Below are 27,411 nucleotides of genomic sequence, written 5' to 3' on the forward strand. Positions count from 1 at the left end.
GTGCATCTGGCAGCCAGTCAATGGCCACGGGAACAAAGCCAGGGAGAAACAGAGCGAGCGGGCCCCAGGCTAAAAGTCCTCCGTAGATAAACACAATGCAATAAAACGAAACTCGCGGCAATCTGGCAGAACTTGGCAGCCAATCAATTAAACGGAGAAGATGCCATAAATTCTGTTATTTCTAAAACGGAGTAAAGTGCCAACCAATTGATTGGCAGCTGGCCAGTGATGGAGTCCCCGTCCCAGTCCTTCAGTAATGGACTCACAGTCCTTCAGTGGTTCTCGCTTTTCTCTGTTCTGGAGGAGTGAGTCCAGTCCAGTCACCGTTTCCCTGCGATGGTGAGGAGTAAAATAAACTGTAGATTGGCCCTTGGCAATCTCTCAGTTTTGGGTTACATTTTCTCTGGCTCTCTGGCGCACTGCAGTGGCCCAGTCCCTCTTGTTGACTTTTTATTTTCTCCACCATTTGGAGAGGACTCTCCTACATAGCGTACCCCTTTCACACCTGCCATGGCAACAGCCGCAATTTGCACTGGCACTGCCACTGCCACTAGTACTGGGGGTAAAATTTAATTTGTTTCCTGCATATATCCTAGAGGCGTTTTGTGTGTCATGCATTTTTACACCTTAATTTGCGGCTAATTTGCATATTGTATATTTTCGCTTGTTGCGCAATTTCAGTTGCAGTTTCCAGCTACGTACCCGCACCGTACCATTTTCCCCACTTTCTGTAGCCGTTTCTGCAGTGTTTCCTGCCACGGTCTCGGTGTCCTTTTCACCTACCATTGCGGCTTTGCTCCTTCTCTTTTCCCCACGCTCTCTCTATAACTAGCTCTCCTTCTCTCTCCCACTAAGTTTCTCTGTATCTCTACCCATTTAAAGCCCAGTTCTATTCGTTGAGTGGAGCTTTAGAGGTGGCCAACAAGCGTGAAATGAAATTTGTTATAAAAAGTTGCCACCTAAAAAATTTAATTTAAAGCGAAACTACACGGAAGAACTCATGGCACAATATGACCAAATGTGCGAGGGTGTGTTACCTCCATCTAACCCTGTGTGTGCGAATTGGTTGGATAACATTCCTTAAACTTCAATAATTTTAAAATAGGTTACCAGACACTTTTTTCTATAATATATTTCTGATTTGTATTCTCTCCAAACTGAGCAACAATTATTAACTGCTTTCTTTTATACATTTATAGAACTTGATGATGTTAATTACTATAACTAAATCGATTCTAACAAAACATAAGTATGTACAACGAATTTCGGTTTCTGTAACTTTAGTTTTTGAATTGTGAAAACGTTTTACGAACTGCTGACATTTTGTACTGAACAGAACGAAAGGAAATTTGTCTAAAAGCAAAAGTTCTTGTGGATTGTCTATATTCTATCCTATCTAAAAACATATAGAAACATATACATATGAAGATCTAGAAATGTACATTCCTGGACGGCAGCTGAAACCACTTCTCCTTTTTCTTCTCCCTTGCCTCACCCGTCTAGAGGCACCCGTTACCCCAGCAGCCGCACCAGGGAATCTTGCCACCCGTGTGTGAGCTTATCGAGATCTTCCGGCGAGTGGAGCGCATGCTGAAGCTCGTGGAGGACTCACGCGAGGAGGCGAAACTGTTGGAGTTCCGATCGGATAACGAGGTGGCCGTCTCGTGGTTGCTATCCTGGTGGGAATGGTGGCTGTGGTGCGGATTGCTGCTAATCGCCATGCCGCTATGCGGATGATGGTGGTTGTGATGATGATGGTGCCCTCCTCCTCCTGCTCCGCTGGCAGCACTATTCCTGTGCACCGTATGGACAGTGCCCTCCGAGTGACGACGCGAGCACTTCGTCCGACTGACAGTCGCTGTCGTCATTGGCGCCGGATCGCTGCTCTCCTTGCGATGGTGATGATGGTGACTGGTGCTGGGCGGCGCCGAGGCGGTGGCTGTCACCTCTGGATGCCCCGGCACTGCCATGGTATTGCTGTTGGTGCGTCGCCGAGAGGAATGTGGCGAGGACGGTGTGCTGTGACTAATCTTAAAGGCCTTGATGCTGGGATGCGTGAGCACGGCGGTGGGCAGGTCCACACAACTGGCAGTGGCCGTAGGTGCTGTGGTTACAGGTGCCACACCATCCTCGTGCGCTTGCCCAGCGCCACACAGTATGGAGACGCGACGAGCCTTCCTCCTCGCCAGCTCATCAGCCTGTAATGAGTATTGGAATCTTAATTTAGCGGAAGTAATCGAGTGACCACTCTTACCTCTGTCTGTGCCGCCTGCTCCGCGGCTGTCTCCGGCTCACCCCCCGGCAGCTCCACATCCAGGGAGCGCGTCAGTTGCGATGGAGACGATCGAAAAATGGCCCGCTTGGCAGCTGCCGTGGCCAGGGTCTTGTACAGGTGACTCTTGTTAGGGGACATGCCACTGGCAGATGTTGGAGGCGGAGGTGGTGGCTCTGTGGGCATCTGTGGCCTTCGCGTCGGCGGCAATGGAGGCGGCGGCTTGGCCGCTATACTCGGCTTGGCACTGATGGGTGGACGCTGTCCATTCGGAGACGGTTGCGTTCCAGCTGCCGCCTGATTGATCTGCTCGAATCCCAGATATGTGCATTTGTCGGGAAACGGCGCCATCGGATCGGGTATGTGAGGTGCAGGGCTGTCGGTGTGCTCCCGCTCGAGGGAGCGAGTGCGTCGCATCATCTTGCTGTTCCCACTGTTTCCCGAATCACTGGAGGTTGTTGTCGCCGCCACTGCTCCTTCTGCTTCGCTCTCCGTGGTGGCGTTGGCAGTGGCAGAGGAAATGGTCGGATTTGTGCCATCGTACTGCAGATACAGATTCATCTCGGAGCGGTATGGCTTCTTGACCTTGTCGTTGTCCTGGCGATGGCTCAGGTTGTCCCGCGACTTGCTTTTCTCCAGCTGAATGGCCAAAATGTCCTCCGAAATGGTCTCAATGTCGTTTAGTATTGATTCCAGGTTGACCGAATCCGTCTGTGGGCGTATAGGAAAATCATTAGAAATCAAGTAAAATATAATTTGTGATTTTTTAAAGCAATTTCAAGCGATTGGGATTAAGGTTCTAAAAGTGGACACATTTAATTATAATTCTAAACATTTCATACGCTTACTTAAACGCTATTTATGTATTTATTATGTATTTTGTGATGATAAGTGAAACAAATATAACAACATATATGTAACTATTCCCATTTTCTAGATCTTTTTTTCTACAATTTGTTTGTTAAATAGATTTGAAAATTGATTTTTAATATACATTTAGCAGTTGGCTATGGAAATAGAATATATTTTGAGAAAAACACATGAGAACTATATTCATATTTGCTACAAAAATAGTTTGGGGTCGATCAAGAGGTCTAAAAATTCTAAAAATAATGGACATCGAAAGCATAAAAGTATGAAGAATGGGACATTATTCCATTTTAATGCAGCTAAGCTGAACTGATGACTAGATTTGATGAGAGGAGAGGACTATGGCACGAGGATGATCGACTGCTGGCCAGAGGATCGATCCCTCACCTGACTAACGTTCTCCCGCTTCGCTGGGACCTTCGATGCCTTTGCTGGCAATATCAAAGGGGAAGTTGTGGTCTTTGTGGTGTTTGTTGTGATGGTCATCACGGGCTTGGTCAGGGCCGTGGCCGAGATGCAGGTGCTCTGGCAGGGCTTTTGTGCGGTCGCATAGATGGGCTCCGCTGCGGAGCGGGGCATTGGCAGTGGAGAGCAGCGGGCTGCCGCTGCATTTGCCAGGGCAGCCGTGTAGATGTCCAGCACGCTGGAGCCCGGATGCGGCCGAGCCCTGTCTTTGTCTCTGGCATTGGCACTGGCACTGGCAGCGGGGCCAAGGCCCAAGCCAACAGCAGCGGCCACATCGACCACCGCACGGTGCAGGGCACAGTGCTGGGGATGCTGTGTCACCTCCAGCTTGTCGTGGTCATGCTCGTGGTCCTGGTCGTGCCGCTGGCTTGGGTGCTGGCGCGAATGCTGGTGGGCATGGCAATGCGAGTGGGAGCGGTGGCGACGCGGACTTACTTGTGGCGAGACTCGTCGGTACGGCGAGGCCAGAGCATTGTTAACGAATATATCCGGAGGATCACGTAGCGGCGGTGGCGGTGATCCTGGCGGCAGGGCGTCTCGCATCTGGCCCTGGCCCTGGCCCTGGCCCTGGGCCTGGTTGGCGAGCTTCGTGTTGAGCCTGAGACGAGGCTTGAGCGGCGAAAAGAAATGCTTCGGACTGTTGAGCGCTTGTTGCGTGCCATTCGTGGTGATGGCCACCGTCTCGATGTTGTCGTCCTGGCCAACTGGCAGATGTGGGGCATTCAGTGCGATCTTTGGCAGCGTCTGCTGTGTGGATGTTGGCACAAAGGTTGTCATCGTAGCCGGTGGCGGTGGCGAACGGGAAGGCGAAGTGTGATTGGAATATTTGCGGTGCGTGAAGGGCGACTGGAGATTGTAGTCCCAGCCATTGGTATGGCGCATGGTCTTTCCAGTGGTGGTACTCGAGCTGCTCCCCAGCTCGGGCGTGGGAGTCAGCGCTACAAAGAGTTAGAAATGGATCACAGATTCGCAATGAAGATGAGCGGCTTTCTCTCACCCGAATTGGGATTTCCCATGTGCTGCGACAATATGTTCTCAAAGTACGACAATGGGGGAACGGACGCGTGCAGGTCATTCATCTGATTGGCCACCATCTCAATGGGCGTCAGCGGAGTCAGTGGTCCCATTAAACTGGGCAGCGTGCTCTGCGATCCATTCAAATCCGGAGTGCAGAGCATTCGATTTTCTTGCTGTTGGAACTGTTGCAGCATCTCCGGATTGCTTAGCGTCTCCTCAGACACCACAGACAGGTGATCGAAGTGCATGGGCTGTTGCTGCTGCTGCTGCTGCTGCTGGTCAGCCTTGAGCGAGGAATTCTCATTCTTGGATGATACGGGCACCTCTGGCGGCAGTGGTGGCTTGAGTGGGCCACACGAACCACCCTCCTGGCAGCAATCGTCGCTGCAATGACCATCGTCTGCCCCGCGACACGTATCACATGAGTCAGAGTCCTGTTTTTAATGGGAAAATCAATTAAATGGAAGTCAGAAACTTTAGTTTGTTTATTATGGCGCGTCTTTCGTGTGATCAGCTGATGTCGATGGCCGATACAGAACAAATTCTTATCGCTATCGTAGTAGATAGCGGAGTAATTATCAAAATTCAAGAGAATTGTGAACCGAATACACATTTAATTCTGTATTAAATTGCCTAGTTTTCATAGAAACATTTATAAGAACACATGGAAACTGGGACCAGAGTTAATATGAATCAATTATGATCTAAAAACACACGTTATATGTGTGTTCATTTTACTTACATCACTGTTTACATCACAACCACCGCTGCCTCGCCCACCGCTACATCTGTAGGCATGGCAAGTGCCACCACTTCCTCCACTGCCCCGACAGCCACCAAACTCATGCTCATTGAGCTTCGCCTTGAAGCGTTTGTTCAGCCTATCGCACTCGTCCCGCAGTGTCCAGATCTCGCGACGCAATTGCTCATTCTCACGCCGCAGGCGCTTGATGTCCGATTGCCCTGGAAAGCAGGAAAGCCATTAGAGTCAACAGCAATGGCACATATGTATGTATATATCTATGGGAGGAACTGGCCAAAGCAGGGGCAACCAAAGCACGTGGCAATCATGCAGTGCTGTCAGACCTTTTTGACACCTCAAATCGCATTGTTTACAATCGCTTATCTTCTGTTTTGGCAATGAAAATTATTATTATTTTTTATGAATAGACACGGACAACATACGCATATATCTATCGCATATAGATGGACAGATATACATATGTGGGTAGAGAGCATTATATATATTTATATACATTTATTTGGTTGGGATTGGTATTATTTTGGTTTTCGTTTCGCTTGCCACCGTCTAATGTCTTTTTAATTGGTTGTTTTCAGCATTTTCCCTATTTATTAAACGATTATTTGATTTCCTGTTGTTTAATGCTTGCACACATACAAATAAAAATACACTTTTATGGCCGCATTGTTTGACGACTTTGATCGCCTGAGAGCCCATCATTTACCTCGTTCAACTTCGGCATTTATGTTGATGGTGCGCAACCTGAGCTCCTCATTCTCGTATATCATGCCCCGCGATGACTTTCTGTCCAATCTGTAAAGTTCGAACATGCATTAGATAATTTGCTTAAATATTAAAAAGAGATTTTCAGCTCTACAGTTAAAACTACGAGTAGGACCTGCGATTGGTGAGTGGTTGCCAGGGCGAACGGCGGCCAACCAACATGCCAAACTTTTCCTGTGAACCGTAAATCAAAACTCTTCCCAAATCTCAAAATATATTGGTCTTTCTTCAACGACTGCTGTAAGTCAACTGAACCGGATTTTAGATCCAGCATTGGGACCAATTGTTAGCCGTTCTCTTCGACTGTATGGCGCACGGCCTTTCAACACTCGCCGCATATAAATAAATAATAAGAAAAAAGTAAGAAAAAAGCACCGGCGATGTAGGAAAAATAAATATAAATATCACCGATTTTTGGCGCTACCAAAAAACGGCTCTGAGGAAAAGAAAATAACCAAAGCAGACCAATAAATTACAACAACGGAACGGAGCATAAATAAATTGATTTATCCAATGATTACGATTCAACGGCTGTTGGCATGAGGGAAATTTTACCCTGAATTTCTTAAGCAAATAAATAGAGTGATCCGAGAAGAGTATTCCAAAGTTTCCTATCACTTGGCACTGCGCATATAATTCTGCAAATCAAATTAAGCAGATTAACAGATCTATTGAAATCCCGAATGAGCCATAAAAATGGGATTCTTTGCAGCCTTTCCATAATTTACGTTTTTTATTCCGATGCGATGTGACACTGGCTGCCCGTCTACACTGGGAATTTTTGACAAACTGCCGATCGCTTGAGAGATCTCAGCTCTCAGAGCCATAGCATATGCCATTCCAAAACAAATATTCAGAAAAAAATACATACGATACATATAGTATATTTATACCCCATGTATGTTGTCTGCTAGGATGTCTCCCCTACAGTTTGTGGAATGCGTAAATCTCAAAACATTTTCCCATATTTAAGAAATGACAAGAGTGCTTTCGTATTCAAATATTTGGCAGTCATCCCCAACTCAGCCAAGTGTCATTTATTTTGGCCACTGATTGGAAAAGAGCTTGGGATATTTTTCAGCTGATCGCAGAGAGATTTTCTATTTAAGATTTATGCCTGCTCTCTCGATTTATGTTTTCAACTTCTCTCCAAATCTTTAACGATTTTTGTGTAGTATTATTTTAGGTGCGGGCCAAATATACCGAAGGAAAGTTTTGTGCTCTATAAACATTTGCTCCATTTTAAATGGAGAATAATAAATATTTGGTATGATTATAATCAGGCAGGTTATTCCTATCACATTCTGTTCCAAATACAGAGGCCTGTTGTAGGAGAACATTTACTAACGCGTGCGCCTACAGCTCAAGGCAAAGCTCTGTACAGGACAGGCTCTGAAAATGAAGCGCATTTGCTGAAAATAATAGGCAACTGGAGTCTGTCTGCATGTACATACTCTTTCACAATTGAGGAAATATATTCAAGAAAATCTCCGCATTTATGGAAATATATTCTAAAATTGCTTAATCCTTTAGTTATATGTTTCTCCATTTCAATTAATTAAATAATTTTCTTCATGATTCCAGTACTGCTTTTATAAGTTCATGTTCTGGTTCCTCAGAATCTTCAACACTTTCCATCCCTGATTTCTGGATTCTATTTTTCGATTTTCCCAATTTGTATTTGTATACACAAAAAAGCAGCAACAGCGCAGCGCTGGGCGTCAGCACGTTTCTCCCCAACAAAGCAGACCAAACAATCGGATCGATAAACTGATGATCGATAGCAAAGCAATTTTGGCAGTTTTATTGATGTCTACACACACTCACTCGGAAAAACATATACATACATATATATGACTATAGATCGTGGGGATACATACGCTTGGAATAAACATTCCGTATGATTCTGTCTACTACTTTGTAAAATCAACTTGGACAATGTACCCGTACCCCCGATTCGTGCACGATTCGATGATAAACAAATTGAAATTATTTTTAGTTCCGCTGGCCAGCGGCAAGTATTGTTTGTTTAACGACCACTGAAGTGTATGGATATTAGAAGAGAAATTTAATGACTTTTGATATTTATCAAGAGCCAGATGTCTGGTTCCCAAAATAAAGTGCATGTGGCAAATGGCATTGGACAAAGGGAAAGGGCCTGGACGGGGGATATCCAAAAGGGAAAACTGGGGAAAGTAAGAGTTTCGCTTACTTGGCGGACTTTTCCGAGCGTTTGTTGGTCTTCCGACTTCTTTCATAGTGAGTTTTTGTTTGTTTAGCGCCTTTCATTTATCAGTTTAACAATGGTCACACTTTTCTGTGGGTTTTACCCAAAATATTTATGCAATCATCTGCGGTCTGTGACGAATTTCACTGCCACAGCACACTCATTCACTGCCTTTACTTAAATTTCAATAATTAATTCTAATTTTTGTTGTAACATCTCGTGAACAGCGTGACAAAGTGAGAAATGTGTTGAACAAAAGTAAATTTCAACCGCAGCAAAACCGCACGAGTCGACTCTGTACCGAAAACTGACAGTTGAGCGAGATCAGTTTTGGCCAAAAAAGAACGCGACTAGAACAACAAAACGCCGACGCCGACGACTACGACTGGCATTGAACCATTGGCTTTCTTTGCCACTGCCGCACCGCCAAGAGCAACAAGATTTGTCTGCTTCGCTTAAATTTTTATTCAAATTATAAGAAAAATGAAAAACGAACATAAAAACCATAAAACAAAACAAAAAAGAATAGAAAATGTTTCATAAAGCGTATGCGAGCGAGTAAATCGAAAGAACAACAAATCATCGTTCTCAATGAAATGAACGCATGCTGTGCCCCGAGCATTCGTTTATAAGATTAACAAAAAGAATCGGACGAGAACATGGAGAGAGAGAGAGGAAAAACACCTGCGGCAGAGGACGACGAACTTTGGATGCTCTTGGATAAAGAAAGAGAAATTAATGTGGTAGGAAAGGAATCAATGCACTTGAAAAGTGTTTCTAAGAGGAATAATAGGATCTTGCAAGATTAAAATCTTGCTCTAACCATCCCAAATCGAAATCATACATCCCTGAAAGTGTAAAAAGGGTATTCAACCAAAACTATGATCAAACATCAGCACTGAAAATTGTCTGACGTAGTTGTCTCTCTAAAAAGTCAGCTGGAGCAAAAAGCTTCTGCCAATTTCCCGATTCGAAGGTAAAACCCCGAGAATTCTTCTATTAATTATGAAAATTTCAATTAAGTGACAAAAATGTTTAAAATTGCTCAAATATTTATTGTTTTTCTTCTTGTCAGCGATGTTAAAGCTTTAGAAAAAAAGCTGTGTGCTTATACAATCAATTACCCAGCTAATTAGACTCGTGGTTTTTTCCAACAGGGTTTTTTATGTCACTCGAGTAAATTGACTTTATTTACTCGAATATTTATTTCCGTTTGCATTATCCAAATTAAAGGGTTTTTTGCAGATCCCATAATCATGTTGGTACGAGTATTGATAGCATAGGAAATAAATTGAAATTAATCAAGCCTTTAATCGCATTCCATGTTGGGTTCTCGTTCTGGTTGGGATTCTGGTTCGGCTTCTGGTTCTGGTTTTTGTGGGTTGACAGCTGCTGTAACAACTGAGTGCTGGGAAATTAATTTATATCTTTGGTAAGCAGCAGATGATGGAGTAAATTAACAATAACCGCATTTCCAATTAAATTAACAGCTCTTTTATTGAGAACCAAACGAAATAAATTGTATCCCTCTCTGACACTGACTCTCTACCCCTCTGTGCTTGCCTCTGTCTCCTTGTTAAATGTGTCGCGGCATTGGCGGCCTAAATAAAAACTATAGATGCCACCAATACCATCATGGATCCCATCAAATCTTGGATATAAATATATGTATTTGTCATCGCACAACATTTTAAAAATAATTTCCACTCATTTGGATAGTTCTCCACTGTGTCTGACTATTGCTGTACGAATATTCATGAGGTAAAGTTCACAGGGAGGCCATCACGGCTAATAAATAATAATTTTCGCTTATGAAAAATGCGCTTGAATTGGCGTTATTTATCAGCCAATTAGAGAAATTAGCTAGGGATAAAACATAGCTGGCGGGGGCATAAATATAATTTAAAGGAGCCCGACACCTTTTGCCATCCCGTGCCAATTTGTATCAAAGCTAATCGCCGCCTGTCATTCCACGCCGCAGTATCTATTGTTTATTTTGACATAAATGTGACGGCGACAGTTTAATCTTGGGCGATAATATTTTCATCTTTTCTCCGCTTTGAGATAGTTGTTTTCTTAGAAAATTGCTAGGCTTAATTTAAGGAATTTGGCAGAAATTACAGGAAGATTAAGTGGGTTTTGGTGGACGGGGGGGGACGGATTTCATGAGCCATAACTTATGGATGGATATTTCTCATTTCGAAATATATAGTCTATGGCTGGCAGGAAATTTAACAATTGAAACGATTTTCGAGAGAAGTTGTTTATGTTATGTGAAAAATTAAATATAAAATCCATCTATCACTGAAGATTCTTTCGCGATCTCTTAGGCAACGCCATCTATTGTTGATTTACCAATGCCTTTACTTTTCCAGTAATATATTGATCGAAAAGCACAAAACGATCTTAAAAGCTCCAACCCCATTATGTATTATAAGAGATCTGCGCATGATCCTTACGCCATTCACAAGCTTTTGATCTCTTATACAGATCACTCTCTCGCTTTTAGACGTCACTATTTCGATGGGAGATATTAACTTAGTTCTAAAGCTAATTAGCTTATGGCTAAGTAAATGAGTTTGTTTCTGGTTTGGTTTACCTGGTGTTTAGCTTAAAGTGTGCATGACGTCTTCGTTCTCGGAGCATAGTCGTGCATTAGTTTTCCCACATGTGAAAGAAAAACCAACAAACAAAAAACAAAAGACACATAAAGTAAAAAACAAAAGAAAAAGGTGACCACAACCGTACACAAAACAAAACACACGGGAAAAATAAGGGGAAAAATATGGAATGGATAAAGGGGCAAAACAATAACAAAATCATAATAATGAAAATGGAAAATTATTTTTTGTTGCTTATTTGATTTTGGATTTCTGTGTGTTTTTCCTACAACATTGTTGTGAGTTTTCTATTTCTTTTTGTTACTTTTCTTTTCGATTTTTGTTTACAAATAGTTGAGAGCGTTTTTATTTGGAGAAGAGCAGAGTGTGTAAGCGCATTCGGGAACCCACCCCCTAGACCCCAAATAGAACCCACAGAAACGAGGGCCAATGGCAGTTTACATCTGGATAAATTGCGGCCAAATGCAACATCTTGGTTTTGATTTGTGGCACCTTCAAGTAACGAAATTCGAGTATTTGTGAGCAGTGTATTTCTGGCAGGTTGATGTGTGGCTTAATATCTAGATGTTCAATGACATTCCATTCTTTATGGGCGACCGACAGTGTCTGGATTGTTGGTTACACAATACCCCAAAGGGGCCAGAATGTATGCTACACACGCACCAATCTCCAGCTCCCTCCTCCTGCCATCCAACAAAAGCCCAGGCACACACATGTACCATGCATACAATATATTTTTATTCAAAGGGGTAAAGGCATTATCTTCTGGCAAAGGCAATTGATTTATCGATTAAGTTGTCAAGTACACATTGTCATCCTTCATTAATATTTACATGTGTTACAGAATCAGCCTCGCTTCTTGAGAGGCAACGGCAACCCCATCCCAGCCCCCTTTGGGACTTTTCTTCTTTTCTCTTGTGTAGCATTGAAAAGCTTGCCAGCAAAAGGATTTTCTTTCACGATTACATAACTGGCACACACACGAGACCAACACCGACCCCAAACATAAAGGAATAAGCACATACATACATCAAATACTTGGCTAATTTATGCCATTTATCAAGGTGGAATACGTATTTTAAAAAAGATTCTGATAGAAGCCAGATACGACAGTAAACCCCTCAACTAATCTTAAACAGAAGTTATGCAAAATATGCCAGATAGATCGGAGATAAACCTGTTGAGATCTTGATCCACAGAACTACTCGTAATAATCAGCAAATATTTCTTCAATATATTGATTCCACGAAAATATTCAACCCGTATAAACAATCTCGGGATGGAATATGTGAATATCTTTTATTTATAAACACTTACTCAGTATCGTAATAGTAAGAACTCATAAATAATTCTTGTAATTGGCACGAAATGCTATATCCAAGCGAAATTTATGTCTGCGGACAATTAAGCAGCCGCACAATAAAAATATCAATCCAATTTATGGATCACTTGAGCACATTCTTCCATTAACGAGATCGTCAGGTACGATTAAAACGGGTAAATATCTGGAGCGGATGGACACCACGACCCCGACACCCACACACGATGATCATGAGCGCGACAAAGACAGAATTCTCCTGCTGATCAAGATACAATGCGATCTATGAGATTCAATCTCTCACACTCTCACTCTTTGGGGCGGAACGGATACGGGATGCGATGTGGCCAGCGAGGCACGCGACTGGGAACTGCAACCACTTGGCTCCGGCATTGGGTTCGGTTCTGTGTGTTTTCGTGTTAAATATTTTGCGTACAACCGTTTTATTTGTTGTTTCTTTTATGCGTGTGCCGCTCGCTCTGCCTACTTGTGTACACGGTTGTTTGTGTGGGTTTCATGTGTGGGGCATGCCTCACAGACTTAGGGGGCAGGGTGCATTCGAGCGGACTTGGCGGTGTGCGGCATACGGCATGCCAATAAACTGTCGGAATGTGCGTGTGAGCTGCTAAACCGTCTGCAGACAGTGGGCAAAGTAAATATACGGCTAAAGATTGGAAATGTTAGGGGATTATATCCTATATAAACACAAAATCTTTACTTTTTCTGAGTTGTTTGTATGTTGGAAAAAGATCATTGGATGGATGGAAATCTTGAGAGATTTACTCATTTCCTATAGATAACATGGGTTTCAATAATGGGTTTCACCACATAAAAGTTCATCTTCAGAGAAATAACTAACATTGGCATTCCACAGTTAAATCGGTAAAAGAAAATGTCTCTAATAAAAGAAACCATATCCATAAAAACCCCCAAAACATTCCTAACTCTACGACTAATCTGCTTGTCCGCATATTAAACCTCAACACTGTGCCTGCTGTTCTACTCCATCTTCCTCAGCGGCTAGACGATTCCAAAAAGCATAGAAAGTGAAAAATAAATAGAAAAGGAAACGAAAGAGAGGAACTGCTAACCATAGAGAGAGATAGAATGAAAGTTGCGTGAGGCGGCGGCGGCAGCGGCGGCGGCGGCTGGGACAACAAGCAAAACCGAATGCACAGGCAAACTCTTGAACAAACAAGAAAAATGAGCAAGTTTCTGTCTATTTTTTGCTGCCGCCTGTTGCAGTTTATGGTTCTATTATGGGGCAGTGTGCCTCCTGCTCGGGTCTCGGGTCTCGCTTCTGCCTCCGTCTTTGCCTCGATTTTTTATGCCACACAAACCAGAGGATCTTTCGTGTCTATGCGTTTGAACGATTTCATAAATACACATAATGCGGGGCACAGCCTTTGATGGAAACTGGCTGCAGTTAAACTTTTTAATGGCCAACATATGAGGAATAATAACCAGGCCCAACATGGTGTGTGGCTGCAAAAGGGTGACAGAGATTCCTTTTTCATTGGGGGTTTAATGTGTGTTTAATTTTATGGATCTTACTCAAAGCTCCGACGCATTAAATGGAATCAAATAAATAAACTGATTTAATGACCTGTTGGACTCTTTGAGTGAAAATCGAATAGCAAAAGGAATTTCAAACCCATATATTTTCAGCAATTTTAATAAACATATAAATTCCAACACTGATTTCCCGAGTGTATTTCCACACACAAACACGCATTTATTTTTTTCTATTAATTGTGTCAGAATCACAACTAAATTAGTTTTCCCGTCACTTTTCTGGGTCATCTGCAGTCATTCCAAAAAGGTGAGAGATCCGTGTCTATTTTTATACCCTGCCTGCCTGCCACAATTTGTAATATTGTTTGGACGTCTGTGCCACATCGAGAAAACTGGAATGAAGATGGAAATGCAAACGTACGAGATTCTGTAAACAATAAATTACAAATCAAATTGCCATATGCCTCAGACTTACAACGAAGCCAAAACACTTTGCCATTTTGTTGATTCTGTGAATTATTTCGAAAATAAAATGGATCTCAGTTTCGCGGCTGTGCTAATTGAAGGCCTCCCGAAATGGGTCGGAAAATTCAGATCAATGGGAATCAATTCCTGGCCGCTGAGCGGCCGATGATCGATGAACGATCAAGGTAACGGAAGCGAGACCAATTTAATTGCTTTCCCAGTGAAAAATTGGCATGGCAAATCGTTATGTTCGATATAGGAAATATTTTACCAGCAAGTTCAATGAGCCGCAGCCACATAAAAGCCCCAAATCAAAATGATGAGAGTTTCATTCGCCGCTGATTGCTCGGACTAAATGATGAATATATGTTTTTAATAATTGATCTTGAATTATGAGCAGCAAGAAGATAAACACACAGAAGCAGGGGTCGGGAATAATGTGTTTCCCAATTAAAATTCAATACCATTCATTTTTTTCCCATTGCTTCTGGCTGCCAAAGACAAATTTTTGGCTGCAAATTCATTTGCTGAGCAGCAAAAATCAATCGAAAATTTTGGAGAGAATCGTTTTCAAGTACATTTTATGGCGTAATTGAAATAAATATTCCAATAATGCTAAATTGATTTTGTGTGTATTTTTGGGGCAGTGAAAATCATATCATGTCTCGTGTGGCATGAGAAACAGGTGTAGCAGTGGCGGAGAGTCCATTTGCGGCTTGTTTCTGCCATGAGTTCTTTCTAATGAGTTTCAATTTAATGTTTGTTTGCTCTGGATATGAACATTCGCAAAATTTTCAGTAAATCAAGCAATATACTTAATGATTATGGTAGATGCTGCTTTCATTCCTGATTAAAATGTTCATAAGCAGTTCGTGGAATACAATGTATGAGTTATGATACGATAAAACAAAAATAATTTTTACCCCAATTTGTGGCAGGCAACTCGCCTATTGCTTTAGGCAGACAAAAAGTTACAGAAGACTTTTATGGAAAAAAGTGGAGATTTATCGTGTGGGACGTAGGTAAATCAATGACTTTTTTTGTTGTATACTTTTCTGGCATATTCTCCTTCAGATCTTTGCTAAAGTTCTTAAGCAGCTTCTATTTCATTCATATTAATTGAAAATGTGTTGTCTTCTTGCCTTTTGGATGCCTAAATAACCGCCTCTTGATTTGAAGCCAAAATCAAATTTGCACTTCCTGTGGTAATAGATTGCAGATAGCTTTCCCTGGATATAGTTGGCATTTAGCTTTCTCCGTGCGGATATAGACAGCAGTTAGCTATCGCCCTGGGACTTATGTAGATGTCAGATAGATTGTATGCGCTTACAGACCTCAAACCCGCGCCTTCCCCAGACCACCGCTCTTAGCCAAATAAACACGCTCGGGTGGCTCTCACACGCCAACGAATTAAAGCTTGGCCACACTGAGAGGGCCTTTAGTGTGTGGTTGTAATTGTGTGTGTGTTGTGTAGGTATAGGCATCCACATATCCATGTATCCATGTGTGGATCTGTGTTAGAGTGTACATACTTTCGTATAGGTGCAACCTACTTGCTTTGGTGGGCGATGAGCTCGACGGCGTTGATTTCCGCTGATTGCTGTCGCTGTTTTCGCCGTTGCTGCCGCTGGCGCGTCCGCTAATTAAATTGTCATCCAAAGAAATTCCGTCGAGCCAATGCATGACATTATTTCCCTTTGTTGTCGACACGCACACTACGAACACAAACACACACCACACTGCCACTGGCAAACACACAGATACTCATGTGTAGAGGAATAAATCACATTTGGGCGGACGGCGACGGCCCAGCAATTGATAATTTAATCTCAAACCGTTGACACTTCATTTTCCATACCGTTTCTCCTTTCGTTTCGTTTCGCTTCTCTTTCTTTATTTTTTTTTCACATTATTTGTTACACCTTCAGGGCATTGGCAGTTGACATTTGTTTTTTTTTGTATTCCACACTGGCAATAATTCGATTCCCAGCAACAAGTATTGAATGGGCGTTTAGCCCTCTTCCGCTTGTTCTTCCCTTACGCCTTTTGCTTTGGCTTTCACTTCACGATTTGCTTTCAACAACACGCATACGCCCTGTGTGACATAATTAGCACATTGCACTTTAACACTTGTCAACAGCTACAGGGCTTGCCGCCCTCTAGTCTGTCTCTGCACAGACCACAGACTACAGATCACAATTATGAAAGATTTCTTAGAGGATTGTTAGCACTTGCACAGCTGTGAGAAAGGTTTGTTTGAAATATGAGTTGGTTCACAAACATAAAAAAAAAACAGAAGAATCTCCTGACTCAAAACTGTCGATAGCTTCACGATAATGCCCATCGATTTATCCACGATTGCGACTCGATGTGAGCCCTCTGGCTAGCCGGCTGCTTCTGACCGGAGACGCGAACCCCAGACGCTGACCGTACGGATTGTACTAGCAGACGTACACGGACACGGAGACGGAGACAGAGACACAGAGTCCGGCGACTGTGGCGCATTTTCCAATCGTTTCGCACATTATTGTTTCCATTGTGTTCGATATTTGTATTTTCTTGTACTTTTGTTGTTCGCCCACAAACACATCGATACGATACTATACGATACCATATTGAAGGTACATATGTATAAGTTTGCCTCAATTTATTGTACCTTCCTCTGTTTATTTTATACTGGCCCCAGCATTCTAGTATTACTCAGAGGCGCAGAGGGGAACGAGGGATAGTTAGCCGAGCCGCTTCTGGCCAATTTCCTATTAGACATGTCGGCAGATACACCGTTCGTGTGCGTATTGAATGTGGCAAAACACTGGAGAACCATGGGCTGGCTGGCTGGCTGGTTGGTTGGTTGGCTGTTTGGCCGGTTGGCGGCCGAAGGTGATTCAGACAGATAAATATTACCTGTCTGCCCTTCGGGGCTATTCTGCGATTTATACATTAGCATTGGCCAAATTGAAATTCGATGGAAATTCAAAGGAAATGTAGAGGAAATAACACCTACACACGTGTGGAATAATATTTTTAAAATCTACAGTACCCAATGCAACATCCTCTTATGCCAGATAAGTCTTTCAAAATGAATTGGAACAGAAAACTCACACAATAAATCATTTATTAAGCACTGACAATGTCGCACATCGAGAGCATTAAGTCAAAAATGTGTCAAACAAGAATTTAAGCATTCTGAAAATATTTTGATTGCATTTCGGGGCAGAGCTTTGCTCTCCTCTTCTGCTCTACGATGTATCTGTTTTTCTTAATTTGATCTTTTATGTCTTAATTTTTCTTTAATTGCTGCTTGAGTTGTTCCAATGCTGATTGCTTGTTTATACGTAGAGCATGTGTAATTTATTTAAAACATCTGACTAAACAATGAATGAAGCTCGTACATTCAATGCTGGAGATCGAAGAACGTTTTCAAAAAACGTGGGAGATCGATGATCCACTCTGTGGCCTTCACTTGTATATGCAATTGAATCTTTTTCTGTATGAAATTTAAATAACAATCGTTCGTTTCATGAACTCTGAGATAGAATGCCTGCCTGCGAGCAGTGTACACATTTTCATTGAATTTTCCATAGAGCCGCAACCACTGTGCACTTAATGGACGCTTGTCAACAGTGCCCTGATGGTTTGCTTCGAAATATTTAAGGTAATTTAAAACCAAATGTTTATAGTAGTTCGATTTGGAAATTCTTTTAAGATGTTAATGCAGCCTCACTTCTAATGGAATATATATAATTTTTGGCGTTTAATGAAGGCCTCAAAGGCGCTGGCTGCACTCTTGCCTGCGTCAATCTGCGGATCTGGTCTGCACTTTTGCACATATTTTCAATGATAAACGTCGGCGATTGCTCCGGGGGCCCGTGGCCTTGTTTGTTTTGGCTGGCGTTGCTTATTTACATTTCAATCAGAAAACAATTTCACTTCCGCATCGCCAGCGAGATCACTATTGGGTCACGCGGCGTATGAGCGATATTCTCGAGGATCGGCGCCATGCCGGGTATGAGCGATTCTCCGTGCCACACTATAACACAAGAGGCAACAACAAAAACTCACGAAATTGGGGGAAAACAACGCTGCTACGCGTCCGCTGACGTTGAAAGACCGACTTATTCTGCTGCCACTGCATTGCACTGGCATCGAACCTATTGCTCCAAAACAGCTGTCTTCCAGTCAGCCAGACACACACAAGCCCACACACCCATACAGTGCCTCCCACATGTATCTATGTACGTGTGTTAGTAGTCGTGTGTGCGTAGGCCATAAGTACTGCCAGACAACAGCATAGCCGTTCTGGTCTGGCCCACACACACACACACCCAGCACCCCTCTGTGGAAAATTAAAAGAATCAAAGGCAAAGGCAACAGCAAAGAGCAAAATTAAGTATTTAGTTGTATTCTAGTATCGTATCTAGAGTAGACAAGCATTCTGGCTTGCATTTTTTAGCATTGCCTGGCAATAAAGGGGCAACCAGAGGGGGGGGACTACTCGAATAAGTTGTCTGCGTTGGGGTGGACCTAACAGAACTGCATATTTTGGGGGCTTTTTTGGCAAACTATTAAATTTGTTAGGGAATGCCATCTTGTATCACTTTTCTATCATTAACAGTTTATGGCCAATTTTTTCAGTTTTAGGTATTTTTTTGCAGCTAATTTATTACTCATCAAATGTGAAGCTCCAGGAAAATTTCTACTCGGGTTCACCCTAATGTGTAAGCGTCTCAGCCTCTGCTCGTACAGTGTGTATAGATGTGTACGTGTGTGCGTTCTTATGTCAAAGCTGAATGGAAAAGAGTAGAAAATAAAATGTGTAAGAGCCCAAGATAAAATGCATTGTTTCAGGCGAGCAGAGCACGCAGGCAGGCGAAATAAAAATAAGGAAAAAGGAAGACATACTTTAACACAAAAAATGTTTAAGAATTATTAGCAGGGATGGTGGTGGAATGTGATGCAACGGAAATTGCGCCCCAGGGCTGTCAACATTCTGCTGCAAAAAAGGATATTTTATGTGTACATATTCCAGCTGGATGTAAAATATTAAACTTACAAACTATTTATGCAAAGAAATTCATACCATAAAATGATTGAAAGCAATGGAAGATTTATTTGTGCTGAAATCTGTGGATTAGACTATTAACTGATGATAAATGTGTATGGATATATCTTTTGAATGCCATTTCCTCCAGCTGGATAACAATGTTACTCTAGAGTAGAAGCGAATTAATTCATATCTTTAGTAATGCTGACAACCCTGATTTATTTCAGTGCCCCGTTTCCTTGGCCTCCTTGCAGATACGACAATTAACACATCAATGTATGTGCATATGTGTAATGTGGCACATACGATGCGATATCAATGTAGGCATGCCACATACGCTGCAACCGATACTTCTGTCTACTCACCCCATCCTCGCAGACACTTCAATTCCCCGTTCCACCCCATTATCGTGGGGAAATGAAATAAATTATTGTATTTGAAAGCTTTTAAAGCGTGGGCCAACGACTAAGACTACGAGTCTGCATTTATTTGAATTTCTTGTTGATATCGAACGGGGGAGAGCACGAAAACAAACAGAACTCAACCAATTCAACCGATCCGATAGACAGACAGACATACAGACGGACAGACAGAGATACAGAGAGACAGGGCTGGGATATTCGACGCCCACTTGCAATATTTATTGTGTTTTCAATTGGGGGAGAATGGCAGGGTCACAGCTATAGGAGGGATACTCGTAAACTAACCTTTGACGCTGCCGCCTTTCCACTTGCGGGTGAAAGGACCTGCTTCACGTGCGGGACTCCTGTGTGTTCGGTACTTTGATAATTTATTGTGTTACGTATACGCTGCGTGGGCTGCTGGCCTAGAGAATTGCAATTGAATCGAATTGTAAAGGCCAAAGCCAAAGTTTGGGGGAACATTTTTCATAAATACTAGCCCCCTCAACAGCAACAAAAAATAGTCGAATTTTAAGAGCAAAACTCGTTTTGGGTTGCCAGTTTTTCGATTCATATTGTTTCGGACTTTCGATGGCATTGTAATGTAATTCCTTGTTCGGTAGAGCTATTGTTTTGTGTTACCTGTTGGCTGTGTGTGAGCGGCCCCGTCCCTCCATCCATCCGTCCAACCCTTTGAAAACTCATTGAAACTGTTATAAAAATGTATTGAATGGCAACAAGTACCACAAGTACCAGCCGTCTCCAAAGGCCAGAGGATGCTTGATTAAGTGGGTAAAAAAAAGGATTTTGGGGCAAAGGCTGAAATTCCTGTTAGGATAATAACATTCATAACTATGCAAATGTATTGTACACAACTCCTCCGCAATACTCTTAATAATATTATGGACAATAACTTGAAAAGCAATTATCATTAATTGTTATGGCCATTTAAATTTAACGCATCATTAACAACCAGAACCAGAAACGACAACACAACCAGAACCAGAGGCAGAAATAGAAGGCAAATGAAGCTTTTGGTTCCAACAAAAATATGGTAAATGAGCTTTGGGCCAAAAAGCTTTGGACCACGAAAGAGAAAGTTAAGAGAGAGAGAGCAGAGCAAATGTTGTTGGTGAAAGTTTGTTGTAGGGATTGCTCTTTTATGCTTTGCCTACTTTTGGGCGTCAGTTTTTACGACTCTTGACCCGCAGCCGATTGCCAACTGAGCCTCATGACAAATTTAATTACCAAGACCCGAAAAAAAAGCATCCCAAAAGTAAAAGGAAAACCACTCAAAGACCATTCAATGACAGATACAAAAAGAAGCTGCCACTGGCACTGGCTGACTGCTGGTATTCGATAATCCAAGTTCAATGAGTCGTGCAAAATTTATGAAGATTATAAAATTTGTGGCAAGCCAGCCTTTGGGCAATGCGATTCTCTTTTCCTTCAATTTTTGACAAGGTCAAGGATGAAGCCAAACAGAATGTGGCTTAAATTTTTAACCAGGATTGAGATAATATTGTATAAGTACATATATCCGCGTTGGAAGAAGATCTAGGTACATTTCAGAGTCATATGTTGCTGAAATTGTTCGGCCATCTCTCTGGCTGGAGCTGTGATACCGGGGGCCAGTTGTGGCTGACAAGTGTCTTGAATAATTTATGACTCGGCCACTTTCAACTGCAGCAGCTGGTGTTCCAGTAGCTGCTCCTCTCCTCTGGTGTTGTCTCCACGAAGTCTGCATTAATTTTAATTTGTATTGGGACCATCGTGCCCGCTTGAAAGTTCCTCAAGACTTTCAAGAGGGGAGCGATAGTAGTCGTGCTATTCCCCAATGGCATAGCCATTTCCAAAAGAAGAAAGTGTTAGGAACAATCCCGCCTACCCCCTCCAACAATTACGTTCAATTGGAAATTTGTGAGCAGCGTTTACTTTATTTCGCATTATTATTGTCGAGGGAGGACGGACCAGCAGCAGTTTCCCATTGTTGGAATTGAGGGTTTGGATTTTCTTTTTCGGGGTGTGGTTTTTTGCAGCAGCAAGGGACCCTTTTTACTTAAAGCAATTGGTTTTCACAGAGAGAGAGAGAGAGATATACCAGGAGGGGAGACAAGCAGAGACAGACCCCTAACAAGTGACAATTGAATATGGCAATCAAAATCGCATGAATACGTGGAAATTGTTATTGAGAGTCCGTCGTTCCTGGTTAAATGGTCTGTAAATGCTTCACACCTCTTAACTCAAGTGTTCTTATCTGATCAGCTAAACATATATTCTGGATATGGCATACATACGGAAAGTAATCAGAGCTCAAAACTTAAGCCATCCACTTGGTGGGTGTGGCAGTCGCCAGCCAGCAGCCAGCAGCCCATCAACGAGTTGCCCTGAAGTGGCAGTCTTAAATGTTGCCATGGGGAGAGCGAACCTGTCTTGTCTTCATTTTCTACTGCTTGTTCCTTGCTTGTCTGTTTTTTTCGTTGAATTTTTGCCAACTTTGTTTTCATTTCATTAGGATAGCAACAATGTAGGGGAAAAGCTGCAGCTAATTGCAATCAAGGGTGAGCTTCAACTTGTTGCTGTGACGCTCTTCAGTTTCAACATCGCTTGTAACGTATCGTGTGGCACATGAGCGCGGGGCTACCCTTCTTTTTTCTACTTTTCTGCTTTTCGCTAGGTGCCTGATTGACGAGTTGACTGGCTAAATTAATGGATCATTGAGTGCAGGGTTTCGGTGTCAGCCAAATGAATTGCAATTCTTTGTTAATTATAGCTTAAAGATGTAGCCAGATACTGATGCTTTAAAGAGCTCATTTTGGAAACCTTTTAATTTTAATTAGAGGCAAACACGTTGCTCCAGCATCCCCAATGTAAGCCCCCATAGAAACCCAAAAATAAACCAAACAAGAGCATGGACAAAATCCACTCTTTTTGTGTCGCATGTTTGCATATATATTTTATAGCTTTTGGAGCTGAACAAACAGGAGCAAACAAAATCAACAAGCATGCGACGCTTCAGAAGCCAAAGACCCCTTTTATTACCTTTGTCAAATGCACAAATAGCCCCCGAAAAATCCAAAGCCACTTCCACAGAACACAGAACACAGGGCTCCCGACTCCGAACTCCTCTCTCAGGCCAGGCTAAGCAATTTCAATGACAAAACACAACAAACGGCTCAGGCAAATTCACACATTTTGTAGACTAACAACCAAAATGGGAAAAAAATGTATGTCCACAGCCATGGCCACAACCCCCAGCCAGGAGTCCCCAAAAAAAAGGGTTGAAGCACAAATGTAGCGAGGGCAAATATCCAAACATCTAAAGGTACGAGGACGAGTATACAATAAAATATTATATCGTAATAAAATCCCCAACGAGAACCCCGGCACACAGATACACAGGAAGAGAAATGGTTGTCACGTGTTTTATTTTCGTGAGGCGGCAATAGTCGTAGTGTGGGGCAGATAACACAACGATTGAGCGATACTTTTCGCATAATATGTGCCTTGAGCCCAGCAGCAGAAACCTGCCAGGCATCGCAATATGTATTTAAGATTTATTGGAGATTTATGCTCGCCTTTTCCTCTGGTTAGCAGCTGCTCCTTCTGCTAGCCCTTCCTGCTGCTGCTCCTCCTCTATTTTCATTCCTGGCTAACAAGCAATTTGGCATCTCAGCAGGGGGCTGAAATCCACACACAGATATATAGATATCTATGGAAAATTTCAAATGTAGGCTAAGCTCTTTAGTGCCTGCACTTACACGGGTTGTTAGGGCAGCCAATTAACAATGCGAAAATCATGTTGAATACAGATTTTAAACGAATGTAGAAATATAAGAATATTAAGAATAAAATTCAAGGATTTCCTTACATAAATCCAACTATTCAAGGTTTCTCCGTCATTGAGCTTTCGTTTGCATTGTTCTTCATGTGATTTATTCATCTTAAATATTGCCATTCATCATTTTTGTATGCAGAAATGTTCTGTTAGACAACACGGCACACAATTTCTCTCTAGCTTATTACTAAACCACAAAAACCCACCTCTCATATCATCAACCGTATTATCCTCACGCCCCAAAAACTTGTTTGCCATAAATGTGCGCATCACTTTCAATGGAAACCAAAAATGTTGTCACTCCGAGTGTCAGGAGATTATTAATTCTCCGTTTCCGGTGCATGTTTTGAGGGTAGAAAGTTTAGTTGCATGTTTTTAATTAAATTTCACTTATTATTATTACTATTTTCGGTCAGCTTTTGCACTCGTCATGGCTGCTTGTTCCATTCCATCCTCTGCCTCCGTTCTCTCATTCTGTTGTTTGTGCTTGCGGGACATAAGTAAATGTGACGTGTTCCGTGCTCTATATATTGTACCCCGAATATGTACGCACACACTCCTACATATTGCAATTGTTGTTGTTTCTGGTTCCAAAATAAAACAAGCAAAACAAGTTTTTTAACTAATCCCCACAGTGCCTGCTGAAAAAGAACAAACAACAATGGCAACAGCAGAAAACCCTGAAAAAAAAGCACACAGCAGAGCAGGGCGGCGGGAAAACCGAAAGCGAAACCAAAACTGAAAACTGAATGAACGGACGGGGCAACTGTTTGCAAAGAGAGAAAAGGAAAAACTGTGGGATGGGAGGGAAATTTATTTCCGTTTTGTGTTTTTAAAAGTTGTTGTTTTATTGAATATGTTTTTTTGGGTTGTTCGTTGTTGAGTTTTCTTATAAGTGTTTAATTATTAAAATAGAGCATACAAAATAGAATAAAATCCATACAAAATATTTGCCATTTTTCGCACATCATCACACACAAAAAATGCCTCTAGAAAAGGGTTTCTCTCCCACTCCCACTCTCACTGTATCGCTTACTCCATCAATCCATCAGTCGCCGAAGAGTTTCTTGCCCAAATCCATCATCCTGTGATTGCGACAGACGCGCAGAGCATCGGCCTTCTTGAGCACCTCCTGCACATCGCCATTCACATCCACCAGCTGCGAGAGGAAGTCCTCGTAGGCGGACTTCACATTCGCCGGCAGAGTGCCAATCTTCACCTTCTTCAGTGTCTTCACAATGCCCTCGGCCCAGCCGGACTCCAGAGCGAACTCCGAGAGCCACGGCACCAGCGGCAGGACACCGCACATGGTCTGCATTCCCAGGAACCACAACTCCGAGAGATCCGACCAGTTGCCCTTGTAGGCAATGGACACCACGAGGGCCGTGGGATCGTTGCTCTCGTCGATGTTGTACGCGTCCCAGAGGAAGCGAATGGTGGCCTGTATGTAGCGACAGATTGAGAAATCGTTCTGCTTCACCTTCTTTGACTGCTGCTTGAGCAGGAGCAGTCCAAGGACAGCCAGGTTGCCGTGGATAACCAGATTATCGGGAGTATCCTTCAGTTCTGGCAAATTCTCGACCACGAACTTCAACAGATTGACAAAGGTGGCACCATCCTCGGCACGCTTTGGCTCCAGCACTGTAAAGTTCATCAGGATGTTGCAGAGCGATACGATGGCACCTCTGGCCACCTTCATCTCGGCCTTCTGCTCCAGCGTGGGCACTGGATCCGGCTCGTTCATGCGCGCCAAGCGCTCGGCCCTCGGAATTGGGGGACGCTTCCAGTGGGCAATGCTGAAGTAGAACTCCAGAGCCTCCAGCAGAATCTCATCCTGCTTGTGGGTGAACAGCACACGACGTGCCTCATCCTCCACGGCAAAGTGGCAGAGGGCGGGCATCATGATCCTCAGCACATCGATGGGCTCCTCTCCCTCCCGGGAGCCGGTACGCCAGGTCTTCAGGTCATGGAACGACTCATTGGCCACCTTCAGCATGAAGGGAAGCAGCTTGTAGATGGCCGGACGCATGGCTGTGGTCTCCTGGGCCAGCCAGGCGGACAGGATCCGCACGATGGCGAAAATAAAGTTCTTGTCGCGGGGATTTGTGCTCTCGCGGATCTTGTCATTGCTGACACGCGTGAGGACGGCCATCACCTGATTGAAGGCTCCCTTAAGGGCCGTGTACGTGGTCTGCTTCTCCTTGGGCTCCAGGTCCAGCTGATCGGTGGCCATGTACTCGATGCACTGCTCGAGGATCACGAAGCAGCAGGTGAGCAGCTCGGCCTGCTTGAAGGTCGTCTCCAGCTTCTTCTCGTCCATCTGCATGCGCACCTCGATGGCTGCCAGCTGCAACAACGACAGGAAGAACTGCTTCTGCTCGTCCATGAAGGCCCACTGGATGCCCAGCACCTGCAGGGTGGTGGCAATCAGATGCAGGGCCGGATCACGCTGCTTGGGCCCGATCTTGGCCTTGAGAATATCACCGCAGCCCTTGAACAAGCTCTCCGGCCAGATCTGGCCGTCCAGTGAGTTGTTCACGACCTCCTTGCGACAGGTGATGAGGATGTCGGCCAGAATGCGGCACAGCTCGTACTTCCTGTCCGTGTGATCCGTCTCCATGTCCAGGGCAATGCGCTGGATCAGGGCATGGAAAGCCGTGGGATCCTCTGGCCAGGAGAGAACGCCAAACTTGTTCACCAGCAGCACAATCAGATGCAGGGCCTCGTCCGTCTGGAAGCTCTGGGCCGAGTAGATCTGCGACATCTTGGGGATGGCGCCGGTGGCCAGGAGCGCCTGCTGTCCGGGCGCATGGCTGGCGATGCTCTTCAGGCAGCTGTAGGCCTCACTCACGACAATCAGATTGTCCTCGTAGTCCTCGTCGTCGGCCTGCTCAACAATCTCCAGCAGCGTGGGTATGGCACCAATGATGTCCTTGTGCGTGGCCAGCTCCTCCTCCTGGCAGAAGCACGTGAGGATCGACAGAGCGACGCTCTTGTACACCAACGGGGGGCAGTCACTGGGCAGATCCTTGGACACGAGCAGCTTCTTGAGGAAGGGGAAGCCAATGGCCTCGAAGAGCAGCTTCTTGCCCTCGGCATTGGCGTCCCTGCCCTTCACCAGCTTCGTGACCATAAAGAGCACCGCAAACTTCTCCGTATCGCTCTTGGTGCCCTTCAACAGGTTGGCGCACTTGCGCACGGGCTCTGGCACATCCGTCATTCTTAGCGGCTGATGCTGCTGCTTGCTGCTGTTCCCTCTATATATCTCTCGGGTTCTTTCTATATATATATCCTCTATATATACGGATATATGTGGTGCTGGCACAGACTTTCTATTAATATCTCCTTACACTTTCACTTGGCTACAGTTTTCCCGTTGGTGCACGGATTGCTTTTCTTTTGGGGAATTCTTTTCGCTGTGGCACCTTCGCTCGACGACGCACTCTCGCGCACTGATCGCCAGCCAGCGGAAAACTCACTCATGGCTTTTCACCAATGAATTTTCCAAAAGGCCAACAACAAATACAAGCAGCAGAGCAGCAGCATGCAGCTGTTGCCACTCGAAGGAAAACCTACACACAATTTATTTATACATTGATCATACACTGTTCATGGCAGAGGGTTGCCTTGACTTGGGCGTGGTTTTGGCTCAACGATGTGTCATCCAACTCAGAACGTAAGTATACATATATTTCAGAATCTGTTTTGATATTCAAGGGTTAGGAGTCATAATAAAGATGGGAACCACATTGATTCACTTTTGAAAACCTTCTACACGTCATAAAACTATTTGCAACATTTTGAAAAGGTCGAAAAATCTACAGATGCTTTGA

The 27,411-nt window shown here is 43.6% G+C and overlaps 2 protein-coding genes across 12 annotated transcripts; both read right to left on the minus strand.

Moving 5' to 3' along the window:
• Positions 1 to 1,380: 1,380 nt before the first annotated feature.
• LOC117896240 (SH3 domain-containing protein C23A1.17) lies at positions 1,381 to 18,334 on the minus strand. 11 transcript variants are annotated; one of them, XM_034804387.1, is made up of 9 exons: positions 18,202 to 18,334; positions 15,849 to 16,390; positions 10,976 to 11,012; positions 6,091 to 6,179; positions 5,367 to 5,587; positions 4,605 to 5,058; positions 3,530 to 4,545; positions 2,255 to 2,983; positions 1,381 to 2,198 (listed from the first exon to the last, which is right to left on the minus strand). In XM_034804387.1, the coding sequence occupies exons 2-9, from the start codon at positions 15,976 to 15,978 to the stop codon at positions 1,500 to 1,502; spliced, it is 3,375 nt and encodes a 1,124-aa protein (XP_034660278.1). In that variant the 5' UTR covers positions 15,979 to 16,390; positions 18,202 to 18,334; the 3' UTR covers positions 1,381 to 1,499. The 11 variants fall into 11 exon arrangements, with proteins under 11 accessions (XP_034660278.1, XP_034660282.1, XP_034660280.1 ...); XM_034804391.1 differs by lacking the exon at positions 18,202 to 18,334 and having other exon boundaries at positions 4,043 to 4,545; positions 15,849 to 16,974; XM_034804389.1 differs by lacking the exon at positions 18,202 to 18,334 and having other exon boundaries at positions 10,976 to 11,059; positions 15,849 to 15,957.
• On the minus strand, positions 12,605 to 27,038 carry LOC117896242 (neurochondrin homolog). Its single transcript, XM_034804399.1, has 3 exons — positions 24,619 to 27,038; positions 13,930 to 13,936; positions 12,605 to 12,632 (listed from the first exon to the last, which is right to left on the minus strand). Exon 1 carries the CDS (start codon positions 26,796 to 26,798, stop codon positions 24,627 to 24,629), a length of 2,172 nt encoding a protein of 723 aa, XP_034660290.1. The 5' UTR covers positions 26,799 to 27,038; the 3' UTR covers positions 12,605 to 12,632; positions 13,930 to 13,936; positions 24,619 to 24,626.
• Positions 27,039 to 27,411: the final 373 nt, after the last annotated feature.

The sequence above is a fragment of the Drosophila subobscura genome, chromosome O, assembly GCF_008121235.1.
Source record: "Drosophila subobscura isolate 14011-0131.10 chromosome O, UCBerk_Dsub_1.0, whole genome shotgun sequence".
NCBI lineage: Eukaryota > Metazoa > Arthropoda > Insecta > Diptera > Drosophilidae > Drosophila > Drosophila subobscura.